The 22,475-nt window shown below is 59.0% G+C and overlaps 1 protein-coding gene across 2 annotated transcripts in view; it reads right to left on the bottom strand.

Moving 5' to 3' along the window:
- The window catches only part of kdm5c (lysine demethylase 5C), an 89,615-nt gene that overhangs the window by 20,216 nt on the left and 46,924 nt on the right, over positions 1-22,475 (bottom strand). The window contains exons 3-17 of one of the 2 annotated variants that reach the window (XM_069929248.1): positions 21,921-22,043; positions 19,516-19,686; positions 18,239-18,373; positions 17,473-17,596; positions 16,846-17,033; positions 14,717-14,875; positions 14,049-14,168; positions 8,830-8,988; positions 8,039-8,220; positions 7,521-7,683; positions 4,849-4,968; positions 3,123-3,317; positions 2,498-2,679; positions 1,278-1,402; positions 224-374 (exon numbers count right to left, since the gene is read on the bottom strand). In XM_069929248.1, the coding sequence (XP_069785349.1) occupies positions 224-374; positions 1,278-1,402; positions 2,498-2,679; positions 3,123-3,317; positions 4,849-4,968; positions 7,521-7,683; positions 8,039-8,220; positions 8,830-8,988; positions 14,049-14,168; positions 14,717-14,875; positions 16,846-17,033; positions 17,473-17,596; positions 18,239-18,373; positions 19,516-19,686; positions 21,921-22,043 (2,297 nt within the window). The remainder of the gene's footprint in view (positions 1-223; positions 375-1,277; positions 1,403-2,497; positions 2,680-3,122; positions 3,318-4,848; positions 4,969-7,520; positions 7,684-8,038; positions 8,221-8,829; positions 8,989-14,048; positions 14,169-14,716; positions 14,876-16,845; positions 17,034-17,472; positions 17,597-18,238; positions 18,374-19,515; positions 19,687-21,920; positions 22,044-22,475) is intronic. The other variant, XM_069929249.1, reaches the window with a different exon arrangement.

The following is a 22,475-nucleotide window of genomic DNA, read 5'->3' as shown; positions in this document are numbered from 1 at the left end:
GAGGGAGCAAATAGGAGGGAGCAAGGGGGTAGGGGATAGATAGAGTGGGGAAGATGGGAGCTGTGCAGGAGACAGAGGGAAGGAGGCGGGAGCAAGGGAATGGAATGGGACGTGATGGAGCAGGACCAGTGGGAAGAGGGGCAAGGAGGAGGGAGGGGCAGGGGAATGAGGGAACAGGAAGAGGAAGAGGGGGTTGATGGTGAGTGATTCCCCAGCCCCATACCTGGCAGCTTTCCTGCTCACGACCAGCTGCAGGGCCTCAGACACACACTTCTCCGTCTCTTGGACGTTGTTCTTCAGTTGCTGCAGCAGCCCGCTCTCAGGGTACCTCTTCTCCGTCGCCTCCGTCATCAGTGCCTTCAAGTCCTCCAACGCTGCCCGTTTTATGGGGGGAAGGGAGGAGGGAAAAAGGAAGGGGCAAAGTGTGGATAAGGGGAAGGGGGGAGAGGGGACAAGGGAAAAGGGAGGTGAAAGGGAGGGATGAGAGGGGGACAGAGAGAAATGTGGAGTGGAATATAGGGAGGGACAAAGGAGAAGGTGGTGAGGGGTGAAAGGGAAGGTCAGAGGAAGGAACGGTTGAGGGAGATGAGGGAGGAGATGGGGGGGGAGAGAGAGGGTATAAACATCCATGTTGCAGAGGCAGTTACATAAATGGGGAGTGTTGTAGGGGACCCAAAGGGTGTTAGAGACAGGGAGGGGTGTAGGGGACTGGAGTCAGTTACAGAGACAGGGAGGGGTGTAGGGGACTGGAGGGGTTTACAGAGTCAGGGAGGGGTGTAGGGGACCGGAGGTGGTTACAGAAACAGGGAGGGGTGTAGGGGACCGGAGGAGGTTACAGGGACAGGGAAAGGTGAGGGGACTGGATGGTGGAGGGGTTGGGGGGGGGGAACAGATGGAGGGGTGTCAGGGATTAGAGAGACAGAGAGGAGCGTCGGGGACCGGAGAGGGTTACAGAGACACGGTGTGGCATAGGGGACTGGAGGGGGTTACAGAGACGGGGAGAGATGAGTGGACCGGAGGGGGTTACAGAGACAGGGAGGGGTGTAGGGGACTGGAGGGGGTTACAGGGAAAGGTGAGGGGACTAGAGGGGGGGGAAAACAGATGGAGGGGTGTCAGGGATCAGAGGGGGGTTAGAGAAACAGGGAGGGGTGTAGGGGACCGGAGGGAGAATGCAGACAGGGAGGGGTATCGGGGATCGGTTGGGATTACAGGGACTGGGATGGTGTGGTGCGGGACCTGTTGCTCACAGATCCCTTGCAGGGTACCAGCACCTTACTTCTCGTCTGCTTGCCCTGTGGGTCCAGCGCTGTCCTCACTTTGGCTCCCCAGGTATCAAAGGATTCCGCCCGGATCTTCAGCTTGTGGAGCATGGCCGGCAGCTCATCCAGGGTGTAGCGGTACCTGCCGACAGCATTAGGGACTCATGAGGACACAATCCTGTCACATCTCACCTGAACCTTGGTCACTCAAGCCACACTTCTCATGTTCAGCGGGGTCCATGGGCAGTCACAGCGGCTCAGAGTGCCCAAAGATGTGTGGGTCGGTGGAGGCCCAGGTTCCATCCCACCCTCCCCAACACTTTATGTCCCTCTCTCTCTGACCGGGCTCTCTGTTTCACCCCATGTCCCAATGGTGATCAGCCCCTGGGGTGTCCATGTCTTGGGTAGGAAAATCGATGGGATGGGTGCAGACCCCTCAGATCACCCCACCCCCTGTTCCTGTTGGGGAGAAGGTGAGCAGCCATTGCTGCATCTCAGGAACAGCAATCAGTTTCCTGAAGGATCTTCACTGGTGAGAAGGCATTGCTCTTGCTCCGTTCAAACCTGCTTCACTTGATCTCAGCTTTGACTTGCTGGCTAGTACTGTAGAATATTCCCTGGGAAAAAAGTACTGGCTGTCCATCCTGTCTATGCCTCTCTGAATCTTGTAGACCTCTATTAAGTCTCCTCTCATTCCTTTTTACTCCAAAAAGTCCCAGCTCTGCTAAATGTGCCTTCTAAGAAATGTTCTCCAATCTAGGCAACATCCTAGTAAATCTCCTTTGCTCCCTCACCAGAGCTTCCACATCCTGTAATGAGGCGATCAGAAGCCACATTACCTCTCGACTCTTGAACTCAATTTCAGGACTAATGCAAGGCCAGCATTCTGTGAGCTGCGTTAACTAACTTTTCAAACCTGCACGGCAACCTTGAGACCTATGATCCCTCTCTCCGTTCTTTCAGGAGAAAGTTTTTCGGATGGGAAGGTGACCTGAGGGTGCTGATGGGCAGAGGAGGATCTGCAGGAATTGGGGGGGGTGCATGAGAAAACAAGGGGAGGGCCACAGAGATGGTGGGGGGTAGTTTGCACCATTAGCAGCTTGCATGGGCTAGAAAAGGCAGGTCTGGAGAGACACTGAAGGTGGACTCTCCTCCCTCTCCCCATCCTGTGAATCCGGACCCTCTCTCTCTCCTGTTGGTGGTGGGGGTAGGTGGGGTGACGAGTAGTTGTGGGTACCTCAGGTAGTGGCGGCTGGGAGGGCAGCTGCACAAGTCGTCGATGTGGTAGAGGCAGACCAGCCGCTCCAGGCAGTCATAGCAGGCTAGGGCCGACAGGAAGCAGGTGGTCTTGCACTTGTCACACTGCCTCTCATCGTCCGGCAGCAACTCAAAGGCCTCGCGCTCTGCCTCCGTAATCCCCTGCAAGGCAAGGGGCGATGTCAGCAGGACAACTGGGACTGTTACTCCTACCTCCCCCCTTCTCTGCTCACCCCTATCCCCTTGCCCCACCATTCCTCCTTTGCTATCTTTCTCTCTTTCCCTTCCCTCTTCCCTCATCCACCTCTTCCCCTTCCTTCCAACAGTCTCCCAACCCCTCTCCTTCCTCCTACCTTTCCCTCCATTAATCCATCCCTGTTCTCTTCCTCCTTCCACTTTTCCATCTCTCCCCCTCACACCCCTCTCCTTTTCCCTTCCCTCCTCCCTTGCCATTCCCCCCTCCTCCAGCTTCTCCTCTCCTCCCCTTCCCTTTCTCTCCCCAATCTCTCCTCTCCTGTCTCCCCTCTCCATTTCTCTTCCCAGCCCCTCTCCTTCACCCCCTCTCTCCCCCACTCATCTCTCCCCCTCCCACGTCTTCCCCCCACCTTCTCCAGCAGGGCCTTGCGGAGTTTGCGTTCCTCCTGCACCATGATGAACATCTCCTTGTGCACGGCAGCGGCCAGGCCGAGGTCCAACTTCTCAGGACAGGCGGCCATCTTGCAGATCAGCTCTTCATGGGAGAAGACGCAGTATCGGCGCAGCCAGCGATAGTGCTCCACACAGCGGCGCCCAGCCGGCAGCTGGTGGGGGGGGAAAGAGAGAGAGAGTAAAATGTAGAGTAGGTCAGTGCCTGAGCACCGGGGTCCCACCTCCCCCACCAGGGATTCCGTTGTCTCTTCCACTGGGGCACCGCTGCATGGCAGTTAGTGCTGCTGTCTCCCAGGCTCGAGCCTGACTTCTCTGTGGATCTTACACATTCCTCCCTTTCACTTTTGCACCTCCCCCTGACCCCAACACCGAGTGGCGTCAGTGGGGTTCATTGGCCGCTAGGAAACGTATGTGGGACAGGCGAGGAAAATGGTTGATGGTAACAGTGGGAATATATTCTACAAAAGACTGAATGGGAAAATGGAATTGCATTGCTAGCTAGCATGAAACTGACTGGCCGAAGAGCCTCCTTTACTGATGCTAAATATCCACGTTTTGATATTTTTGCCTTCATAAATCAAAGTATTGAGTACAGGAGTCAGGATGTTATGGTAAAGTTGTATAAGACATTTGTGAGGCCAAATTTGGAGAATTGTGTGCAGTTTTGGTCACCAAACTACAGGAAAGATAATAAGATAGAAAGAGTGCAGAGAAAATTTACTTGGATGTTGCCTGGACTTCAGGAACTGAGTTAGATGGAAAAAGTTAAACAGGTTAGGACTTTATTCCCTGGAGTGTAGAAGAATGAGGGGAGATCTGATAGAGATGTTTAAAATTATGAGGGGGATTGACAGAGTAAATTTAGGTCGGCTTTTTCCACTGAGGGTCAGTGAGATCCAAACCAGAGGACATGGGTTAAGGGTAAAAGGAGAGAAGTTTAGGGGGAACGTCTTCACAAAGAGAGCAGTGGGAGTGTGGAACAACCTGAAATGGTGTATGCAGGCTCAATTTTAACATTAAAGAAAAATTTAGACAGCTCCATAGATGGGAGGGGTGTGGAGGTCAAATAATAGTTTGGCACAGACCAGAAGAGCCTGTTTTCTGTGCCGTTATGTTCTATGGTTTGCTGGGATTGAGGACAGGGATGGGGAGTTTAGACACATAGCATCAGGAAATGCTATCCCTCGCAGCACGGTTAGCACAACGTCATTACAGTGCCCAGCAACCCGGGTTTGTATATTCTCTCTTGGATCTACATGGGTTTTCCCCAGATGCTCCAGTTTCCTCCCACCCTCCAAAACATTCAGGGCTTGTTGGTTAATTGGATGGCATGGATCTCAATAGGCAGGATCTGCTTCCACTGCACTGTAAATATCCTTCCTTTAAATTTAAAACTGAGAACCTGCAGTAGGTGGGCAGTTCAACAGCAAGAATTTTCGTTTGGGGAGGATGTAACTTGATCTACACATTCAGCTCTTAATTAAAGGGGTTCAGAGGCTCAGCAGGTGAAGGACTAGTTTCAGTGGGACAAGCTGAATGGCTTCCAGCAAAAGGTGAAGCTCCAGAGGAAGGAAGTGACACTTGGGCAGGGAGTGGAGGGGAACGGATGGGCAGAAGGCTCTGTTCCCGAGTGGTGTCGTTGTCTGAGTGCAGACGTAGTTGTTGCACATGTCAGGGCCGTACCCAGTCCGCAGTGCAGAAGTTGACAGCCTCGGCAAAGTTGTAGCCTTGGTTGAAACCACTGTGATAAGCCCTGGGGAAGGTAATGACAAACTCTCCAGCACACTGGTTCGTCCTCACCACCTGAAAGACAGCAATGCAAACACACATACCGTCACACCACATGGCTCAACGTTCACAGCTGTGCTGTCCACAGTGGAAGCTGTGGAGAGGATGCAGAGGAGATTGACCAGGATGTTGCCTGAATTGGAGAATGTATCTTACGAGGCAAGGTCAGCAGAGCTGGGGCTCTTTGGAGCGAAGAAGGATGACCTAATAAAGGTCTGCAAAATTACGTGGAGTGTCCGACCCCAGGAGTGTGTTCAAGTTCCCTTCACCCCATCCCATCACACACAGCGAAGTTCCCTCCACACCGTTCCATCACATACTCCCAGGGTCAGACACAGAGTGAAGCTCCCTCCACTCCGTTCCATCACATACTCCCAGGGTCAGACACAGAGTGAAGCTCCCTCCACTCCGTTCCATCACATACTCCCAGGGTCAGACACAGAGTGAAGGTCCCTCCACACCGTTCCATCACACACTCCCAGGGTAAGACACAGAGAGAAGTTCCCTCCACACCGTTCCATCACACACTCCCAGGGTCAGACAGAGTGAAGCTCCCTCCACACCATCCAATCACATACTCCCCGGGGTTGGACACAGAGTGAAGATCCCTCCGCAATGTCCCATCACACAACCCCGGGGTCGGATATGATAACGCCACAATTAATTCAAAAAACCATCCAGCTATCGTGAAGAGGCCAGTGGCCTGCCCCTGGGAAGGAACCTGCCTAGTCTTCTTACCTAGTCTTTGACTTGATGAAATTAAATTTGTTAAAAGTTATGAAAATAGGAATACCCAAGTGGTGGGGCAGCATCTGTGGAGTTTTTCCCTTTATGGACGCTGCCTCCCTCTCCATATTGGCAGTTTTATATCACCAACTTTGTTCAACTCTCACAGAAACGATCTGTTGGAGGATCTCAGCGGGTCAAGCAGTGGGAGCACGAGGAAAATCAATGTTTCTGGTTCAAACTCAAGGCTGACAAAACATTGACCATTCCCCCCCACCCCCTCAGTTATGGGGATGGATTGGATGGGGTGGGACTATGGAAGCTACGGAGAGGGAGCAGAGGAGATTGACCAGGATGTTGCCTGGATTGGGAAATGAGTCTCATGAGGCAAGTTTTTATCAGAGCTGGGACTTTCTCTTTGGAGCGTAGAAGGATGAGGTCAACAAGATTCTAAGAGGCAGAGATAGGGTAGACAGCCAGCGCCTGTTTCCCAGGGCGGGATCAAAGAGGTGTTTTTCTTTAGACAGCTGTGGGGGCTTGGAATGCTTTGCCGAGGGTGGTGGCGGAGGCTAGAACATTAGGGGCATTTAAGAGAGACAGGCCATGGATGGAAGAAAAATAGAGGGTTTTGAGGTAAGTAGGGTTTGTATTTTTTTTTGGTAGGAATATAACATGGAAAGCCAAAGGGCCAGTGCTGTGCTGTAGAGTTCTACCTTCTGTCCCTGAAGTGAAGGAGGTTGAGGGGTGTCCTGAGCAAAGTGCATGAGAATAGGAGAGACAATGATAGGGTCGATGGTTAGAACATTATCCCGCCCCAAAAGCAAAGTTAATATGAGAGGAAGGAAATTTAAAGGGGATACAAGCACTAATGATGACAAGGCAATTCAAACAGTACAAAACAGGCAAGGTGTAAAGGGATACAGTCCAAATGCAAGCCTCACTCAGAGGATTGTGAGCAGTTTAGGGCTCCTCGTTGAAGAAAGGATGTGCTGACGTTTAAGAGGGTTCAGTGGAGGTTCATAAGGATGATTCCAGGAATGAAAGGGTTATCCTGAGGAACGTTTGACGGCACTTGGCCTGTTCTCGGGGGAATTTAGGAGAATGGGGGGGGCGGGGGGTCCTCTTTGAATTTTTGAAAGGAGCGGACAGAGTAGATGTATAAAGGTTGTTTCCCCAAGGTGGGAGAGTCTAGAACAGGGCCGGCCAAACCGCAGCTTGCGTGCCACACGCAGGTCTTGGACATATAATAGGGGGCTCACGAAAATATGTTGGCTGAGACAGGAATCGTGCGAGCCAGTGCTCACGATGGTCGTGTTAGTGGATGTAGCTTGCAACTGCATGATTGTTGCAGCTCTCAAACATCTGAAGTTCATCATATGTGGCTCTTATGTTAATCAAGTTTGGCCACCCCTGGTCTAGGGCGAGATGGCATAACTTCAGGATTGAAGGGCGTTCGCTTAAAACAGAGATGCAAAGGAATTTCTTCAGCCAGATGAAGGTGAATCTGTGGAATTTGTTATCACAGACAGTTGTGGAGGCCGGGTCATTGGGTGCATTTAGGGCAAAGATTGATGGGTTCCTGATTAGCCAGGGCATCAAAGGTTATGGGGAATGAGTGAATGGTGGGGCAGACTCGATGGGCTAAATGGCCTATTTCTGCTCCTGGTCGTAAATGGAATGAGTGTAGTAGATGGGCAATTAGGTCAGCAAAATGTTGGCCTAAAATACTTCAGGACGATAAAATGGTGGCTCCATGGTTGAATGGAATTGGGGATGGACCAGAATGCTAGCGGTGTCCGTGGTGGCGGAAGGTTGGGCAAGCAGGAGGCATTGATCCTTACCGGCACTCCATGGGACATCAGGATGTTTGGGTTCATGATGGTGACCAGTTGGTGGAGCAGGTCAGGCTGGCTCTCGAAGAGCTCCGGTGTCAGCCTCTTCATCACCGCCTCCAGCTGCTCGGCTGCATAGGCTGGCACACCATACCATGTCTTGGGCTCTCCCCTGGCCGAAGGGAAGGAGGAGGGTGAGCAACATTGTAACCAAAGGCACCCCCTCATTGGTCTCACCGCATCGATGCCTTGGTGAAGAGCCAACAGTGTTCGACTCCAGTGAGGAGGGAGGGAGAGGGGGGGGAGAAGAGAGAGGAGAAGAGAGAGGGGAACAGGAGGAAGACCAGGGAGGGGAGGTGTAAGAGCAGGGAGGGGAAAGGTGGAAATGGAGGGGAGAGGTGAAAAGAGGGGAGGAGGGAGTAGCGGGGAGAGTGGAGGGGTAGGGTGTAGAGGCGATGATGATGGGGTAGAGTGGAGGGAGTTGAGGGGGGGGGGGTAGAATCTGCTCCGTGCAGGCTGCGACTCACCAGTGTAGATAGTTGATGGAGTAGCTCCAGTGGTCCTCAATGTGCCAGCAGAAGGCGGCGAAGCACATACCCACGTAGAGCCAGGGGACCTTCATGCCGGAGATGTCGGCGTTGATGTGGCACAGCACCGACTGCTCCAGCACCGGCATCACATTTAGATTCCAGCCGCTTGCGCTGTACTGCTGCAAGGGTTGGGAGACTGGCTGAGTTTGGGGGGTGATGTGGGAGTTCACCCGCCAGCCGAAGGGAAATGCGGCATAGGGTACGGGGTTCCTGGTGAGGGTTACAGGCCACCGGAAGGGACTATTTCTGTTCCAGGTCAATTTGCAGTGAAGGATGGGGGCCCGAAGGGGTGGGAAATTGGGGAAGCATGGCTCGAGGGGCTGAAGCTTCCTTCTCTGTACAGAGGGTGGGAGGGGCAGTATCAAGGGAGCGATTCAGCTGGGGAGGGGGTGGTGCGTGCTGATGAACCAACATGATGAGGAAGGGGCGGAGGGAGAGCTGTCTGTAGGACCAAGGGAGGAGTGGTGGTGGGTGCAGCCTTTTGCAGGGGTGAGGGAGGGTGGAGAACTGTAGGGTAGGGGCAGAGACAGAGCACCCCATAGCAAGGGGGGAGTGGTGCTTCCCCGTGCCGAGGGGGATGGAGGGAGCTACCCGTACCAAGGAATGCTGCAGGAGGCAATGGGACGACATCCAGACGTTGGGTGGGATTCACCGACGTATTACAGTGTGGGGGGTGGGGGGTGGGGGGGGATGGGAAGGACAAGAAGATGAAGGCTGCCCCCACTTACCTCCTCCTCCGGAGCCAACTGCTGCTTTCCCCCTTTGGTGGGGAAGCCGCTGCCAAACTCTTTGGAGTGAATGTCGGCGCCGTACTCCACCGTCACATCCTCCTCTATGCTGCTTACCAAACGCCAGAACTCCTTCTCCACCAGCTCGGTAGGAACCATCTGTGGGGCAGCAGAGCTGGGTGTAAGAGTGGGAGGGAAAGAGGAGAGGGCATGGAGGGAGGAAAGGGTAGGGTAGGGATGAGAAAAGAGAGGTAGAAAGGGAGAAGGGGTGAGGAGTGGGAGAGGGGGAGAGAGGGAGAGAGGGAGAGAGGGAGCGAGGTGGGTGAGGGGGTAGAGAGGGGGAGCAGGGGGCGGGGGGAGCAGGGGGCGGGGGGAGCAGGGGGCGGGGGGAGCAGGGGGCGGGGGGAGCAGGGGGCGGGGGGAGCAGGGGGCGGGGGGAGCAGGGGGCGGGGGGAGCAGGGGGCGGGGGGAGCAGGGGGCGGGGGGAGCAGGGGGCGGGGGGAGCAGGGGGCGGGGGGAGCAGGGGGCGGGGGGAGCAGGGGGCGGGGGGAGCAGGGGGCGGGGGGAGCAGGGGGCGGGGGGAGCAGGGGGCGGGGGGAGCAGGGGGCGGGGGGAGCAGGGGGCGGGGGGAGCAGGGGGCGGGGGGAGCAGGGGGCGGGGGGAGCAGGGGGCGGGGGGAGCAGGGGGCGGGGGGAGCAGGGGGCGGGGGGAGCAGGGGGCGGGGGGAGCAGGGGGCGGGGGGAGCAGGGGGCGGGGGGAGCAGGGGGCGGGGGGAGCAGGGGGCGGGGGGAGCAGGGGGCGGGGGGAGCAGGGGGCGGGGGGAGCAGGGGGCGGGGGGAGCAGGGGGCGGGGGGAGCAGGGGGCGGGGGGAGCAGGGGGCGGGGGGAGCAGGGGGCGGGGGGAGCAGGGGGCGGGGGGAGCAGGGGGCGGGGGGAGCAGGGGGCGGGGGGAGCAGGGGGCGGGGGGAGCAGGGGGCGGGGGGAGCAGGGGGCGGGGGGAGCAGGGGGCGGGGGGAGCAGGGGGCGGGGGGAGCAGGGGGCGGGGGGAGCAGGGGGCGGGGGGAGCAGGGGGCGGGGGGAGCAGGGGGCGGGGGGAGCAGGGGGCGGGGGGAGCAGGGGGCGGGGGGAGCAGGGGGCGGGGGGAGCAGGGGGCGGGGGGAGCAGGGGGCGGGGGGAGCAGGGGGCGGGGGGAGCAGGGGGCGGGGGGAGCAGGGGGCGGGGGGAGCAGGGGGCGGGGGGAGCAGGGGGCGGGGGGAGCAGGGGGCGGGGGGAGCAGGGGGCGGGGGGAGCAGGGGGCGGGGGGAGCAGGGGGCGGGGGGAGCAGGGGGCGGGGGGAGCAGGGGGCGGGGGGAGCAGGGGGCGGGGGGAGCAGGGGGCGGGGGGAGCAGGGGGCGGGGGGAGCAGGGGGCGGGGGGAGCAGGGGGCGGGGGGAGCAGGGGGCGGGGGGAGCAGGGGGCGGGGGGAGCAGGGGGCGGGGGGAGCAGGGGGCGGGGGGAGCAGGGGGCGGGGGGAGCAGGGGGCGGGGGGAGCAGGGGGCGGGGGGAGCAGGGGGCGGGGGGAGCAGGGGGCGGGGGGAGCAGGGGGCGGGGGGAGCAGGGGGCGGGGGGAGCAGGGGGCGGGGGGAGCAGGGGGCGGGGGGAGCAGGGGGGCGGGGGGAGCAGGGGGCGGGGGGAGCGGGGGGGCGGGGGGAGCGGGGGGAGCGGGGGGCGGGGGGAGCGGGGGGAGCAGGGGGCGGGGGGAGCAGGGGGCGGGGGGAGCAGGGGGCGGGGGGAGCAGGGGGCGGGGGGAGCAGGGGGCGGGGGGAGCAGGGGGCGGGGGGAGCAGGGGGCGGGGGGAGCAGGGGGCGGGGGGAGCAGGGGGCGGGGGGAGCAGGGGGCGGGGGGAGCAGGGGGCGGGGGGAGCAGGGGGCGGGGGGAGCAGGGGGCGGGGGGAGCAGGGGGCGGGGGGAGCAGGGGGCGGGGGGAGCAGGGGGCGGGGGGAGCAGGGGGCGGGGGGAGCAGGGGGCGGGGGGAGCAGGGGGCGGGGGGAGCAGGGGGCGGGGGGAGCAGGGGGCGGGGGGAGCAGGGGGCGGGGGGAGCAGGGGGCGGGGGGAGCAGGGGGCGGGGGGAGCAGGGGGCGGGGGGAGCAGGGGGCGGGGGGAGCAGGGGGCGGGGAGAGCAGGGGGCGGGGAGAGCAGGGGGCGGGGAGAGCAGGGGGCGGGGAGAGCAAGGGGCGGGGAGAGCAAGGGGCGGGGAGAGCAAGGGGCGGGGAGAGCAAGGGGCGGGGAGAGCAAGGGGCGGGGAGAGCAAGGGGCGGGGAGAGCAAGGGGCGGGGAGAGCAAGGGGCGGGGAGAGCAAGGGGCGGGGAGAGCAAGGGGCGGGGAGAGCAAGGGGCGGGGAGAGCAAGGGGCGGGGAGAGCAAGGGGCGGGGAGAGCAAGGGGCGGGGAGAGCAAGGGGCGGGGAGAGCAAGGGGCGGGGAGAGCAAGGGGCGGGGAGAGCAAGGGGCGGGGAGAGCAAGGGGCGGGGAGAGCAAGGGGCGGGGAGAGCAAGGGGCGGGGAGAGCAAGGGGCGGGGAGAGCAAGGGGCGGGGAGAGCAAGGGGCGGGGAGAGCAAGGGGCGGGGAGAGCAAGGGGCGGGGAGAGCAAGGGGCGGGGAGAGCAAGGGGCGGGGAGAGCAAGGGGCGGGGAGAGCAAGGGGCGGGGAGAGCAAGGGGCGGGGAGAGCAAGGGGCGGGGAGAGCAAGGGGCGGGGAGAGCAAGGGGCGGGGAGAGCAAGGGGCGGGGAGAGCAAGGGGCGGGGAGAGCAAGGGGCGGGGAGAGCAAGGGGCGGGGAGAGCAAGGGGCGGGGAGAGCAAGGGGCGGGGAGAGCAAGGGGCGGGGAGAGCAAGGGGCGGGGAGAGCAAGGGGCGGGGAGAGCAAGGGGCGGGGAGAGCAAGGGGCGGGGAGAGCAAGGGGCGGGGAGAGCAAGGGGCGGGGAGAGCAAGGGGCGGGGAGAGCAAGGGGCGGGGAGAGCAAGGGGCGGGGAGAGCAAGGGGCGGGGAGAGCAAGGGGCGGGGAGAGCAAGGGGCGGGGAGAGCAAGGGGCGGGGAGAGCAAGGGGCGGGGAGAGCAAGGGGCGGGGAGAGCAAGGGGCGGGGAGAGCAAGGGGCGGGGAGAGCAAGGGGCGGGGAGAGCAAGGGGCGGGGAGAGCAAGGGGCGGGGAGAGCAAGGGGCGGGGAGAGCAAGGGGCGGGGAGAGCAAGGGGCGGGGAGAGCAAGGGGCGGGGAGAGCAAGGGGCGGGGAGAGCAAGGGGCGGGGAGAGCAAGGGGCGGGGAGAGCAAGGGGCGGGGAGAGCAAGGGGCGGGGAGAGCAAGGGGCGGGGAGAGCAAGGGGCGGGGAGAGCAAGGGGCGGGGAGAGCAAGGGGCGGGGAGAGCAAGGGGCGGGGAGAGCAAGGGGCGGGGAGAGCAAGGGGCGGGGAGAGCAAGGGGCGGGGAGAGCAAGGGGCGGGGAGAGCAAGGGGCGGGGAGAGCAAGGGGCGGGGAGAGCAAGGGGCGGGGAGAGCAAGGGGCGGGGAGAGCAAGGGGCGGGGAGAGCAAGGGGCGGGGAGAGCAAGGGGCGGGGAGAGCAAGGGGCGGGGAGAGCAAGGGGCGGGGAGAGCAAGGGGCGGGGAGAGCAAGGGGCGGGGAGAGCAAGGGGCGGGGAGAGCAAGGGGCGGGGAGAGCAAGGGGCGGGGAGAGCAAGGGGCGGGGAGAGCAAGGGGCGGGGAGAGCAAGGGGCGGGGAGAGCAAGGGGCGGGGAGAGCAAGGGGCGGGGAGAGCAAGGGGCGGGGAGAGCAAGGGGCGGGGAGAGCAAGGGGCGGGGAGAGCAAGGGGCGGGGAGAGCAAGGGGCGGGGAGAGCAAGGGGCGGGGAGAGCAAGGGGCGGGGAGAGCAAGGGGCGGGGAGAGCAAGGGGCGGGGAGAGCAAGGGGCGGGGAGAGCAAGGGGCGGGGAGAGCAAGGGGCGGGGAGAGCAAGGGGCGGGGAGAGCAAGGGGCGGGGAGAGCAAGGGGCGGGGAGAGCAAGGGGCGGGGAGAGCAAGGGGCGGGGAGAGCAAGGGGCGGGGAGAGCAAGGGGCGGGGAGAGCAAGGGGCGGGGAGAGCAAGGGGCGGGGAGAGCAAGGGGCGGGGAGAGCAAGGGGCGGGGAGAGCAAGGGGCGGGGAGAGCAAGGGGCGGGGAGAGCAAGGGGCGGGGAGAGCAAGGGGCGGGGAGAGCAAGGGGCGGGGAGAGCAAGGGGCGGGGAGAGCAAGGGGCGGGGAGAGCAAGGGGCGGGGAGAGCAAGGGGCGGGGAGAGCAAGGGGCGGGGAGAGCAAGGGGCGGGGAGAGCAAGGGGCGGGGAGAGCAAGGGGCGGGGAGAGCAAGGGGCGGGGAGAGCAAGGGGCGGGGAGAGCAAGGGGCGGGGAGAGCAAGGGGCGGGGAGAGCAAGGGGCGGGGAGAGCAAGGGGCGGGGAGAGCAAGGGGCGGGGAGAGCAAGGGGCGGGGAGAGCAAGGGGCGGGGAGAGCAAGGGGCGGGGAGAGCAAGGGGCGGGGAGAGCAAGGGGCGGGGAGAGCAAGGGGCGGGGAGAGCAAGGGGCGGGGAGAGCAAGGGGCGGGGAGAGCAAGGGGCGGGGAGAGCAAGGGGCGGGGAGAGCAAGGGGCGGGGAGAGCAAGGGGCGGGGAGAGCAAGGGGCGGGGAGAGCAAGGGGCGGGGAGAGCAAGGGGCGGGGAGAGCAAGGGGCGGGGAGAGCAAGGGGCGGGGAGAGCAAGGGGCGGGGAGAGCAAGGGGCGGGGAGAGCAAGGGGCGGGGAGAGCAAGGGGCGGGGAGAGCAAGGGGCGGGGAGAGCAAGGGGCGGGGAGAGCAAGGGGCGGGGAGAGCAAGGGGCGGGGAGAGCAAGGGGCGGGGAGAGCAAGGGGCGGGGAGAGCAAGGGGCGGGGAGAGCAAGGGGCGGGGAGAGCAAGGGGCGGGGAGAGCAAGGGGCGGGGAGAGCAAGGGGCGGGGAGAGCAAGGGGCGGGGAGAGCAAGGGGCGGGGAGAGAGGAGCTCCGTCGAGGTTGTGAGGGGGAGAGAAGCTCCGAGTCGAGGTTGTGAGTGGGAGAAAGGGGTAGGGGAGAGCGTGAAGTGGGGAGAGAGCAGCACTAAGCTAAAGTTGAGTGAGGGGGGAGAAAGGAGTAGGGGAGAACGCAAGGTGGGAGAGAAGAGCTTAGAAATAAGGTTGAGTGAGGGGAGAGCACCAGTGCAGCAAACACTTACGTGAGCAGGCATATTGAAGTAATCGGATTTGAAGCTGTCCGCCATCTCACCAAAACTCTGCAGCGTGTACTCACGGGTCGCTTGTTCAAAACCAAACGCCTCTGCTGGTCTTTTACACTCCTGAAAGAGAACACAAGTCAACGGGCACAGCCAAAGGGAAAGGACTATTCAAAGAACAAGAGGATGAGATTGAAGAGCAGGGCTGTGCAGGTGGGCTACAATTCAACTAATACTTTCTCAAAGACCCACCGAGTGTTGTGCACCAGTGACTGAACTGTGTGTGTAAGCTGTCAGTGTGTGTAGGACAGATTGACCTTCCTCACTCCTCTGGAGACCGGGGTTCTGATTAATACCTCCCTCCCCATGATCCCTCCGGCTCACATGTTCCCTCCACATCCAGGAGACCTGTGTGTTATTGGCCGGCCCATGTCTATCAGTGGGTGGGCATGTGCGAATTGAGGGGAGAATTACACTGGGATTGGTGGAGCTTCATGGCAGAGAGGCTAAGTGCATAATGGTGGGGATTCAGTGATACACTGGGGGTGGGGAAAGGGAGTGAGGGGTTGCTGCCTGGTTGCTCCGTGATGGTAAGACACAGTGCTGGGAGTCAAGGGGAGCGCGTTGCAACCCTACCACCCAGAACCCCCACAGTTCACCAGTGGCCTTACTTCGACAACGCACTTGGGGCAACGCCATTCTCCTCGGGGGATCTCAGGTAGCGGGGGGATGAGGCAGAAGATGTGGTAGCTGTCCTCACAGCTCTCGCACAGGGCCATCTTGGCGTCCTCGGCCCCGCGAGAGCAGATCACGCAGACGCACGGCTCCATCTGCAAACCATCAGCGACAAATGCATCAGTTCAAGAGAGGAACGTAGTTCCAAAGGGAGCTGGGGTCCCAAGGGGGGGGGGGGGGGCGGGAGAATAGATGCTGAGGGAGGGCCTGTCAGTGTCTGGAGGGAAGAGGGGGAAGCTGGGGTTCTGAGGGAGGGTTGGTCAGTGACTGGTGGGGTGAAACCAGGGTCCTCAGGGAGGGGGAATGGGGGAAGAGCTGGGGTCCTCAGGGTGGGGGAAGGGGGAAACTGGGGTTCCGAGGTAGGTTCGGGGTCTTGAGGGAGGGGGAAAGGGGGAGTCTCTGTCCCGAGAGAGGATTCAGCTGGTACCTGGACAGAGGGAGTTGGTGAAACTTACTGCAGCCTCAATTCCTCATCTCCCCCTCCCTCCAGTGCCTATCGAGGACGGAGAGAAGCGTACTGAATGCTGCCATTTGGCCCTCTGCCCACATACTGAGTCAGACTGGCCCATCAAGGACCCTCCCACTTCCCAGCCTATCAAAAAGAGAGAGGGGATCTGACCAGCAGTTCCAGACCACTGGTCCTATGTAGATAGGGGAATAAAATCAACAGAGAGTCATACAACAGTCAGGCCCTTTGGCCCCATGTGACCATGTTGACCAACTAGCTCCCACTTACACTCGTCCCCCAACCAAGTGACTTTACTTTCCCTCATTTATACCAGAGGCACTTTACTGCAGCTATTTAACCCCCCGGTCTTTGGGGTAAGAAGTGGGAGGAATCAGGATTCCTGGGGTGGGGAGCTCACCCAATTACTCAAGAGGGAATGACTACAAAAACAGGGATGTGATGTTGAGGCTTTCCAAAGCACTGGTCAGACCACATCTCGAATATTGTGAGCAGTTTTGGACTCCATATTTAAAGAAGGATGTGCTGGCGTTGGAGAGGAGGTATGCAAGGTTGTGAATGAAAAGACACAGAAATGCTGGAGGAACTCAGCAGGTCTCATGGCGACCATAGGAGGTAAAGATATATCACCGATGTTTCAAGCCTGAACCCTTCCTTCCTCAAGGTGTGAATAAAAAGCAGGCAGATGCCCAAATTAAAAGGCTGGGGAGAAGGAAAGATGGGGCAAGGGGAGTACAGACCAACAGACAAAAGGAATTAACTGTATGTGGATAGGAGGATAGGAGAGAGGGAAGGTGAGAAATTATGGGGGAGGGGGAGGGTTCTTAGCTCTGAGGGAAAGGAGGGAGGGAGAGGGAGAGAGATAGAAGGAAAGGAGACATAAGGGTACTTGGGAGACTAACAGAAACCTGGAGTGAAAGTTTTCATATGAGAAACATTTGAAAGCACTGGGATTGTATTCACTGGAGTTTAGAAGAAATGGGGGTGGCAGGGGGAAATCTCATTGAAAGCTATCGAATGCTGAAAGGCTTGGAGAGTGGATGTGGAGAGGATGTTTCCTATGCTGGGGGAGTTGGGAACAGAGATAAGGAGAGATTTCTTTCCCCAGAGGGTGGTGAATTTGTGGAAGAGGTGAACAGGATCACATCTCTCTCCCAGGATCAGAGAATACAGTAAAATTCCTGTTATCCGGAATTCAGGTGACTGGCAAAATGTCCCCCCTAGAAAATAAATAAATAAAAAGCTCTGGTTTAAAATTGGGGCGCCTCACCATTAGTTTGCAACACACAATCTCAAGTAACCGGAAAAATCACTTATCCGCCATCTACCGATCCCCCCAATATGTCGGATACCAGGGGTTTTTACTTTCACAGGACTACCCCTCGCATGCACGGCAAGGGAGACTTTCTGAGGACAGATAATTCACTTGCCAAGGTGACTCAGGCGGTGACAGGGGACCCCAGGATTCCGAGATGTGCAGGCCACCCTGATGCTTTCCCACAACCCCCCCCCCCCCCCCTGCTAGAATCGGCTTGTTATGATACATGCCAAGCTGCCTGGGGTGGGGTGGAGTGTGGGAGGAGGTGGAGGGAGACTTACATTCACATGTTCACTGAGAAGCTGCGAAGAGGCGGCTCCCTTTCTCAGCCTCATGGTCATCTTGCCGCAGGGGTCCGTCCCACAGCGCTCCTCCTTGACCTGCTCCAGAGCACACAGATCCGGCTTCTGATCTGCCACACTCTCTTCCTTCACCACCAAAGTGGGCGGGCAGTCGAGGCAATCCTTGTCTGTGGGGGTGAGGAGTGGGAGGAACGGTGTCACAGCGAGCAGGGAGGGTACCGGGCTGGAGCAGGGGAGCGGGAGAACTCATCCCCGAAAGAGGAGGAAATGAACGACTTCACCAGGAGAGGTACAGTGACAGTCAGAGGGATCTCTCTTCACACAGTCTGCACAAGTGCAAGAGAGGGGCCAGAGAGGGGGAAAGAGAGAGAGAGAGAAAGCAGGGAAGGAGGGGGAGAGGGAATGAGAGATAAGGAAGGAGAGGGTAACAGTGGGGAGTGAGGGGAGGGTGAATGAAGGGGCAGGGAGAGAAAGGGTAAAGAGAGAGAGGAACATGCAGGAGGGAGAGATGAAAATGAGGGGGAGAAGACAAGCACAAGCCACAGGCTGTCAATAGCGAAGAGATTGAGGGTAAAGCAGAGCTCCACTCTGGGAGCAGTTACGCACCTCTCTTCCTACTGCCTCGATCTTTCACCACCAGCCCTAGTCCCACCATTTTGGGACCTGCTCCATAGATCTGAAGCTTCTTCAGCTCTGGGTTCTTGGCGATATCCGCCTCCGTCGGCTCCGCCTACACACAAAGGATGGAAGAGTTAACTACTGGATGGAGACCCCCATCCCCCAGAAACCCAAAGCCCCTGGCCTGGGCCAGGGCAAGTCACCATGCCAGCCGCAGAGAAACATAGCCCCCAGCACACAGTTTCCAAGCAGAGAAGCTCGCTGAGCTGCGCATGTGACTCAGCTGCCATGCACATCATGTCAGCCCCAGGAGAATGGAAAACAGGACAGAGAATGCTGCCTCACTCCCTCCTCGCTGCTCTCTCCTCTCCAACCCTCCCTCCTCACACCCTCTACACAGCAGTGCACCTTTCTCTCCACTCCTCCCTCCACTCTGCCCTCCTCTCCATTCTTCCCGCAGAGCAACACTCCCTTCTTGCTGCTCTCTCCTCTCCACCCCTCCCTCCTTCGTCCCTCCACACAGGGATGCACCCTCCCCTCTGCTCTTCTCCTTCTGCAGAGCAATGTTCCCTCCTCACTGCCCCCTTCCTTGTGACACTCCATTGCCCTTCCCTCCACACCACACCTCCTGCTGTCAGGTGTTCCTGCCTCTACACTCCATAGAATGCGGCTGCAAGCCCTACTTCCATGAGAGTCAAACCGTGGCCAGTTGGGAGGCCCTGGACAGGCCTGGGATTCCTGCTACGTCACTCACCTCAGCCTGAAGCCTCTTGGCTCGGCGGCCATAACTGTTCACCTTGGAGGGCTGCACGGATTGACGCAGAGGGATACTGTGGGGTTTGTACTCCCGGTCCTTCTCCTCGCTGTCAAATTGGGGCCCCGGCTGGCACTGCAGGGTTACACGCAGAAGAAGACAGCACGTCATAAACAGCTGCACGGTTTTGGGGAGGGGAGCCCAAGAGGCTCAGTATCCGTACAGGAGGCCCGCAGAACTATCGCCGTGTCTGACTGCATCACTCTCCAACGTGGAAACAGCCCAACTTGTTCATGCCCACCGAGTGCGTCTCATCTGCCCAGGCTTGGCCCTATCCCTTGTAAACTTTCCTGTCCAAGCATCAAGGTATCCCTCAGTTCCCCCACAAATCTTTCCCCTCTGGCTTTAGATTTCACTGCCCTGGGATAGACTATTTCACCTTTCTGTGCCCTCCTGATTTTATTTTCCCCCACATCCTCCTGTGGTCCAGGGGAAAAGCCTTAGTCACCTGATAATTCAAGCTCCTATTCCCCCACTTCAGTTCCCCACCCCCCCCCACCCCCCCAGCAACCTTTTCTGGATCCTTAACATCTGAAATGTTATCTTCCCTCTAGCTGTGTGAGCAGAACTGCGCACATTTAGCTTCAGCCCTGCCATTTGCTGTGCCAGTCCTTATCAGAGAGCTGCACCTCGCTCTTGCCCAGGTTCACTCCCGTCTGTCTTTCCTTGGCTCACTTCCCCAGTTCATCCAAATGCTGTTGTAACCTGGACAAGCCACTCGATGGGAGTCTTAGACTGTCCCATCACTTAATACATCCCTTCCCACAGTGTGGCAGTCCATGAAATCTGGCCCTCCATCAGTACACTGCCCCTCCCTTAGTGTTGTTCCCCCAGGTCACTGCCCCCCCCCCACACTGTCATGCCCGTGTTGTTGCCCTTCCTTCAGTTTGGGGGCCCTGTGATACTACCCCTCCCTCAGTGTTGTTCCCCCAGGACCCTGCCCCTCCCAGACTGTGGTGACCCCTGTGACAATGCCTCTCCTTCAAGTGTTATTCCCCGAGGACCCTGTTTCTCCCTCATTGTTGTTCCCCAGGACACTACCCCTCCCATACTTGGTGACCCCTGTGACATTGCTTCAGCTCTGCTTCCCTAACCTACACCAGGAGCGTCCCTGGAGATTGCAGCCACGGGTTGAACGACCAACCGACCACACCCCTGGGACGTACCCACCCCCCTCTCGTCTTTGTTCCCCTCCGGCAGCCCCTTTGCCCCCTTACCGCCAGGCTGGCTCCAGACTGGAAGGTGTCAAAGGGGTAGATGACACGCTCGTAGTGGGAGCGCAGCAGGGAGCCGATGCCTTTCCCTGAAGGGTAGCCCAGCCGTTGAGCTACCCTGGACCACCGCCTGTCTCGGCAGATGGCTTCGTAGCCTCCTTCATCCACGACAATCTGAAAGGCAGGAGGCAAGGTGAGCGGTGCAGGGAGTAGAGGGCAAACTACGGGCCTAGACACTGGTAGATCCATGCCCACTGCAGCAGCCCCACAAATGGCACAATTACCTAGATGTAAGGGAAACAGGCCAGCCCACCATGTCCCTGCCAACCCAGTGGGTGCCTGCTTGAGCTGGTTCCTATCCTTGTTCGTGTCTAAATTTATTTTGAGTGTTGCAATTGCCAACGCCTCAACCACTTCCTCTGGCAGCTCATTCCACACATCTCCCAGCTCCACATGGATAACCTGCTCTTCAGATCCCTTTCAATCTCCCTTTCTCTCACTTTAAACCTGCACCCTCCAGATTTACACCTCCCCTACTGCAGGAAAAAGTCGGTGACTATCTGCCTTATCGATGCACCTCATGCTGAGCCTGGAAGAAGTATGAGAAAGTGAGCCCCATTATTGGCCCAACCTCCATCCTACAGGCTCGTTTGTAGGGAGACCCCTTTGAAGATTTGATACTATTTATTGCTGTGCAATAAAACAAAATGTAATCCAGGTATCCCCCGAAAGTAGAGCATTTCAATGAAACCTTTTGTAAGCCGCAATGGCTTAAAGCCATTAATTTATATGGGAAAATTTTTTGTGTTCCCAGACTCACTGCCCACGCTCTCCCCACAACCCACTATCGGTCCCCACATAGATCGCACTGCCCGCGCTCTCCTGACAGTCCACTCTCAGACCTCACACTGATCCCACTGCCCCACTCTCTCCCCACAGCCCCGTCAGTCCCCACATTGATCCCACTGCCCCACGCTCTCCCGACAGCCCCATGTCGGTCCCCCCACTTTACCCACGTTTTCCCAACAGCTCGCTATCAGTCCTCACACCGATTCTACTGCCCCAATCTTTCCCGACAGCTCTGTGTCAGTCTGCACACTGATCCTACATCCTCACTTTCTCCCAACAGCCTGCTATCAGTCCCCACACTGATCCCACTGCCCTGCGCTCTCCTGGCAGCCCACTATCAGTTCCCACACCGATCCCACTACCCCACAGACAAAGATTCACTATTAGCATTGCCCAGTAAAGAGAAAGAGAAGCAGAGGAGATTCCTTTCAGAGACACAGAGTTTCCGTGGATTTGCCTCCAGCATTCCCACAGCCGCACAGACTTCTGTTCGAACCATTGACAACCCAAGCTCCAGATCAAACCTCTGACCTGATGAGGAAAACTTCAGCACCCAAAGCTCTTCAAGGGCTCTCCTTACCCTCAGCATCCTCTCGAATCCAGGCAGCCTGGTGTGAGTCCTTCAACCTCAAGTCACCAGCACCCCCTCAGTCTGCAGGGGTTCCTCGCCCACAAATCGTGAACAGTTAGCCACCTATTGTGTCCTTCAGCCACACAGCTTCTCACTGATCTGCTACCAGGGTCACAGTCCTTGGGCTCGTCTCCACTGCTTCTCCTTCTCAATGGGAGTGGGGGGAGGGTGTTCTCCCACCATTGCTGGTGCCCTGCCTGCTGCTCCCCTAGAGTCTGCAGTCCATCACCAGGGTTCATTCACCAGAGAATGGATTCAGGTGTTGAATTAGTGGGCTTGTACAGCAATAGGCCCAGAGGCCTGCTGCATTAAACCCCCCTCCCCCCACAAATGTCCGCCCATCTTTGACTAATCCCACTTTGTAAAGGCCTGCATTCTCATCATCTCTTCTCCCCCCGCCAACCTCAACCATGCACAAAAGGAAATTAGCAACAGATAATTAACCCGCAGGTCTTTGGAACGTGGGAGGTATCTCATTTTTATGGCAGCAAGGTTAGCACAACGCTGTTACAGTGCCAGTGACTCAGGTTCGAATCCTGTGCAGTCTGGAAGGAATTTGTACCTTCTCCCTGTGTCGACATGAGTTTTCCCCGGGTGCACCCATTTCCTCCCACCCTTCAAAATCTACTGGGGTTGTAGGTCAATTCGGTATAATTGGGCGGCGTGAGCTGGAAGGGCCTGTTACCGTGGTGTGTCAAAATTTAATTTCAATTTGGAGCCCCAAGGGGTGAGGGTAAAACCCATCCGGTCACAGGGAGGTGTGAACCCAATGCAGTCAGTGCCAAAGGACAGCATCAATCCTCGGGGTGTCTGGAGCCGCCCGTAGATCACTGATCCAGCCAGGCAGAGACCAGCCATTGCATGGGGGACTCACTCAGCTTCCTCCTTGACACAGCACTGCTGCAGTCTCCCCCTCACCCGCCATTACCTTGTTCAGGCTGTACAAGTCCAGGATTCTCCGCTCCACATTGGGGATTTTTAACGTGGAACCCTGCAATTCCCAGAACTTTGCGATCTGGTCCAGAAAGTTCAGTTTGACCCTCGTCTGAGCCTGCACAGGAAGAGCCCGATGGTCACATCACCATGGGGAACAGAAGGAACACATCATCATGGGGTTTGAGTGAGGGGCACGGCACACACAATATGTGAAATCCCCCATAATGTGGTCACAATCTCAACTCACTGCTCCCTTAAGGCAAAAGAAATTCAGATTTATTGTCAGAGTACATACACGACATCACAAACAACCCTGAGATCCTGTTCCCTGCAGGCCAGGCAGAATTATCAAAAAAAACTTTACCCAATGTAAACAGATAAAGAAATGTGAACAAACTGACTGTGCAATACAGAGTGGGTAAAAAAAAATCAATAAAGTGCACAAGAAATAATCCTTAAATGAGTCCCTGATTGAGTTTGTTGTTGAGGAGTCTGATGGTGGAGGGGTAGCAGCTGTCCCTGAACCTGGTGGTGCGAGTCTTGTGAC

This window comes from Narcine bancroftii, chromosome 3 (genome assembly GCF_036971445.1).
Source record: "Narcine bancroftii isolate sNarBan1 chromosome 3, sNarBan1.hap1, whole genome shotgun sequence".
NCBI classification, from domain to species: Eukaryota; Metazoa; Chordata; class Chondrichthyes; order Torpediniformes; family Narcinidae; genus Narcine; species Narcine bancroftii.
This window is presented reverse-complemented; position numbering and strand designations above follow the sequence as displayed.